Here is a 5000-nt window from a genome sequence, read left to right on the forward strand (position 1 = left end):
GATCCTGCAGAGAGACACAGGTTACACACACACACACACACACACACACACAGATGCACAGCGAGTGTGTGTGTGTGTGACTTACAGCGTTGACCCGTAGGATCCCCTCGACCACGGAGAAGATCAGGTAGAGCAGACCGACGCCGACGACTCTGTGGAGCAGCGCGCCGAGTCTGGGCCTGGTGGTGGTGACGGTGGACAGACAGGAAGTTAGTTTTTACCTTTTACAGAATAAAAGCACAAACTGCAGGATTTTCAAAGTAAAATGAAAGCGTTTCAGAGGAGGAGGAGGAGACCTACTTGACGATGCCGTATCCCAGACTGGCGATGATCACGAGCACCCGGGCCAGAGTCCTCTTCACCGCGGAGAGCACCTCGGCGAACACCACCGCCCCCTGGACTGCAGAGGGGGACGTTATCAACATGTGAGCTTCTTATTGGACACTGAAGGGAATCAAACCATCGGCTACTTTCTCTGTGAATATTCGGGTTGAGCGCGTCGTCATAGACCCGGGGTCACATCCAGGGAACCGCCACAAGCCCCCGGCACACGTAGACAGGAAAACTCCCCCAGTTTAAACCAGTGTGGTCCAGTGTGTGTGTGTGTGTGTGTGTGTGTGTGTGTGTGTGTTCACCCACCCGACAGGCCGTCGTATCTGATGCTCTGGAACTCGGCGTAGTACACGGCCTTCTCCAACATGCCCAGGAAGATGACGCCTCCGATCCAGAACTGGATGCGGAGCAGGTCCCTCCAGTAGCACGCGGACAGAGCCAACCACAGCACGGCGAGCAGCACGTACACGATGCACATGACCATGTAGAACTGGAGACACGGGGGCAGAGCACGCGCCTCAGCAGTGGTTTGGTATCTGTGTTTAGTCGTTTTGCATCTTTTTGTGATGTTTTGCATCTATTTTTAGACATTTTGCATCTTTTTGTGGTGGTTTTGCATCTATTTTTAGTCATTTTGCATCTTTTTGTGGTGGTTTTGCATCTATTTTTAGTCGTTTTGCATCTTTTTGTGGTGGTTTTGCATCTATTTTTAGTCATTTTGCATCTTTTTGTGCTGGTTTTGCATCTATTTTTTGTCATTTTGCATCTTTTTGTGGTGTTTTGCATCTATTTTTAGTCATTTTGCATCTTTTTGTGCTGGTTTTGCATCTATTTTTAGTCATTTTGCATCTTTTTGTGCTGGTTTTGCATCTATTTTTAGTCATTTTGCATCTTTTTGTGGTGGTTTTGCATCTATTTTTAGTCATTTTGCATCTTTTTGTGATGGTTTTGCATCTATTTTTAGTCATTTTGCATCTTTTTGTGATGGTTTTGCATCTATTTTTAGTCATTTTGCATCTTTTTGTAGTAATTTTGCATCTATTTTTAGTCATTTTGCATCTTTTTGTGGTGGTTTTGCATCTATTTTTAGTCATTTTGCATCTTTTTGTGGTGGTTTTGCATCTATTTTTTGTCATTTTGCATCTTTTTGTGGTGTTTTGCATCTATTTTTAGTCATTTTGCATCTTTTTGTGCTGGTTTTGCATCTATTTTTAGTCATTTTGCATCTTTTTGTGCTGGTTTTGCATCTATTTTTAGTCATTTTGCATCTTTTTGTGGTGGTTTTGCATCTATTTTTAGTCATTTTGCATCTTTTTGTGATGGTTTTGCATCTATTTTTAGTCATTTTGCATCTTTTTGTGATGGTTTTGCATCTATTTTTTAGTCATTTTGCATCTTTTTGTAGTAATTTTGCATCTATTTTTAGTCATTTTGCATCTTTTTGTGGTGGTTTTGCATCTATTTTTAGTCATTTTGCATCTTTTTGTGGTGGTTTTGCATCTATTTTGAGTCATTTTGCATCTTTTTGTGGGGGTTTTGAACCAACCACAGCCCCATCCACAGCAGCACGTACACGATGCACATGACCATGTAGACCTGGAGACACAGGAACAGAGCATGCGCCTGAACTTTGACCCCCATCAGGACGAATCCGCTCATACTCTTCCTCCTCCCTCATCTGTATTTGACCGTTGCTTTTTGTTGTTTTCGTTGTGAATGGAAGCATCATTTTACATTTAGTGGTGTTTTTTTCACAGCCAGGGTTTTGTTTTCTGTTGTTTTGGTAAAAAATACTTAATACTGCCACCTGGTGGCGTCCTGTATGCCTCACAAGGTCCAGGACTGCAACTCTGACTCTGCTGCAGCCAATTAACGTGACACAGGTGTGAGACAGGTGTGTGAGGCAGGTGTGTGAGGCAGGTGTGTGTGTGGAGGAAGACACAGAGAGACACAGCAGAGCTCATCGTCAGCCCAAAGACCTCACTTTGTTCTCTTTTACTTCAGTTTCTCCTCCTTTGTTTTGGTTTTTGATTCATCGTGAGCGGTTCGACATCGATCCAACCTGAGGAGCAAACGACTCGACACACACGTGAGTGAGCTGCACAACCTGAACGTCAGTGTGTTGGAAAACTTCTGTAGAAAAGCGTCTGTGAAGTGGAAGTCACGACGATTTTGATTTGCTGAACTTTGGAGAGAAGGCACGCGTGGAATTAGGCCACGTTGTGTTTCACACTTATGTGAATGGAAGCATCATTTTACATTTAGTGGTGGTTTTGTGTCTATTTTGAGTCATTTTGCATCTTTTTGTGCTGGTTTTGCATCTATTTTTAGTCATTTTGCATCTTTTTGTGCTGGTTTTGCATCTATTTTTAGTCATTTTGCATCTTTTTGTGCTGGTTTTGCATCTATTTTTAGTCATTTTGCATCTTTTTGTGCTGGTTTTGCATCTATTTTTAGTCATTTTGCATCTTTTTGTGGTGGTTTTGCATCTATTTTTAGTCATTTTGCATCTTTTTGTGGTGGTTTTGCATCTATTTTTAGTCATTTTGCATCTTTTTGTGGTGTTTTGCATCTGTTTTTAGTCATTTTTCATCTTTGTGCTGGTTTTGCATCTATTTTTAGTCATTTTGCATCTTTTTGTGCTGGTTTTGCATCTATTTTTAGCCATTTAGCATCTTTGTGTGTGTGTGTGTGTGTGTGTGTGTGTGTGTGTGTGTGTGTGTGTGTGTGTGTGTGTGTGTGTGTGTGTGTGTGTGTGTGTGTGTGTGTGTGTGTGTGTGTGTGTGTGTGTGTGTTCCTACCACCATCATAGGCCACTCGGCGGCTGATATGTAGTCGTGAGGACCCTTCATGCTGATCTGCACTGTAAACACAAACAGGTGGTTCAGTACGGTCTTTGTCAAAGGAGCGTTAACACGTGTGTGTGAGTGTGTGAGTGTGTGTGTGTGTGAGACTGACGTTGGAGACTCCAGGGTTCAGGGGGGGGCGCGGCGGGGTTGGCGGGGCTGGCGAGGTCGGGCGCTCGACTCTTGTCTTTGATTTCTCGGATATTCAGGATGAACACGTAGGGTCCGTCCTCCCAGCTCTCAGCCACCACGTCCAGGTGAGACGAGCGAGCCGCCGCCTGAGCAACGACACAGAGAGGGAAACGTTAGACACCAGCCTGCACACACACACACACACACACACACACACACACACACACACACACACACACACACGTTCAACACTGTCGGGGTGTACGGCGGCTCTATTGTTCGGGACGTTGCGTCAAACTTGGTGCAACTGTTTCCAGCTGACGTCGCTGTAACGAGAACTTTTGTCCTGTAACTTTTGAATTCTGTGGGTTTGAATTGTGTCCAAATACAGTTTTGCTGGAAGTGCTGCCGCCAACGTTTCTGAGAACCGCTCATCCGATCAACTTCACATTCAAAACCGCACCGTCATGGGTCCTCAGTGAAACACCGGCCGAGTGTGACGTCGATCGTATGCACGGTTCTTGAGATATGTGAAGGACAGTCATACAGACACGGATCCATCAGTTATAGTTAGATTATGCTGCGACAGCGCCACCTGTTGGTCAAATGCCACCAAATCTGTAACGTACACTAAGATGTCACATCTACATGTCCACCAAATGTGGTTTTGCATCTATTTTTAATCATTTTGCATCTTTTTGTGGTGGTTTTGCATCTATTTTTAATCATTTTGCATCTTTTTGTGCTGGTTTTGCATCTATTTTTAGTCATTTTGCATCTTTTTGTGATGGTTTTGCATCTATTTTTAATCATTTAGCATCTTTAGCTTTAGCCCACTGACCTCTTTAGCAGCGTTTCCTGTGTCAGCTGAAGCACCGTCCTTCTGCTGCGCAACAGTTTCCTTCTTTCCGTCCACCTTTTCCTTCTTCTCATCCACCTTTTCCTTCTTCTCATCCACCTTTTCCTTCTTCTCATCCACCTTTTCCTTCTTCTCATCCACCTTTTCCTTCTTCTCGTCCACCTTTTCCTTCCTTTCTTCCACCTTTCCCGTCGGTGCTGCTGTGGGCTGAGACACAGAGAGAGCAATAAAACCACCAGTGAGTAAAACAACGAATGAAAATCAACCAAACTTCAAAACCCCCGTGGGTTCTTTCCAGGAGACCCTGAATCCTGCATGTTTCACTGCAGCACAGGAACAATGAGAGGTGGAAATGATCCCTTTTTATTATTCAATTCATTTAATTTTAATGTCTGTTTGTTTGCAAAAAGCGAAGAATGACGAAGCATTCAACCAAATATGTGCAAAGTGGTGAAAACGAATGTTTAAAACGTTCAAAATCATGTTTCTGACATCGCAAAGTTTCCCAAGTCCAGTTGCTTTGGACTGAAACTGCTTTGGGGAGAATGAATTTACACATTTCTAAGAATCTACGAGTCAAATTTCATATTTGCACGTGAACATTTCCGCGTCTACCTGGTGAACAAAAGTGACTTTGATGAGAGAAAGAAAGAAGAACGTTTGGGCGACGCTCAGGTGACGGTTTACTTCAAAAATGTATATGTTTGATATATTTGGAGCCGTTAAAGTCATTTTATTGTGAAGGGCTGACGTACGGTCCTGGATGTGTCAGCGTAAAATCCTCCTCCAGGGTCTTTTTCTGCACTTTAATCATCAAATAATCCATGAGA

At 43.4% G+C, this 5000-nt stretch overlaps 1 protein-coding gene across 1 annotated transcript in view; it reads right to left on the bottom strand.

Annotated features, from left to right (window-relative positions):
• LOC310947233 (transmembrane protein 87A) overlaps positions 1 to 5000 on the bottom strand; it is a 19583-nt gene that overhangs the window by 8630 nt on the left and 5953 nt on the right. The window contains exons 7-13 of the mRNA XM_083913996.1: positions 4153 to 4377; positions 3292 to 3457; positions 3135 to 3196; positions 640 to 823; positions 301 to 400; positions 86 to 179; positions 1 to 4 (exon numbers count right to left, since the gene is read on the bottom strand). The exon at positions 1 to 4 is cut by the window's left edge and continues 76 nt beyond it. Of these exons, the coding sequence (XP_083770122.1) occupies positions 1 to 4; positions 86 to 179; positions 301 to 400; positions 640 to 823; positions 3135 to 3196; positions 3292 to 3457; positions 4153 to 4377 (835 nt within the window). The remainder of the gene's footprint in view (positions 5 to 85; positions 180 to 300; positions 401 to 639; positions 824 to 3134; positions 3197 to 3291; positions 3458 to 4152; positions 4378 to 5000) is intronic.

The sequence above is a fragment of the Echiichthys vipera genome (genome assembly GCF_963691815.1).
Source record: "Echiichthys vipera genome assembly, chromosome: 5".
Taxonomy (NCBI): Eukaryota; Metazoa; Chordata; class Actinopteri; order Perciformes; family Trachinidae; genus Echiichthys; species Echiichthys vipera.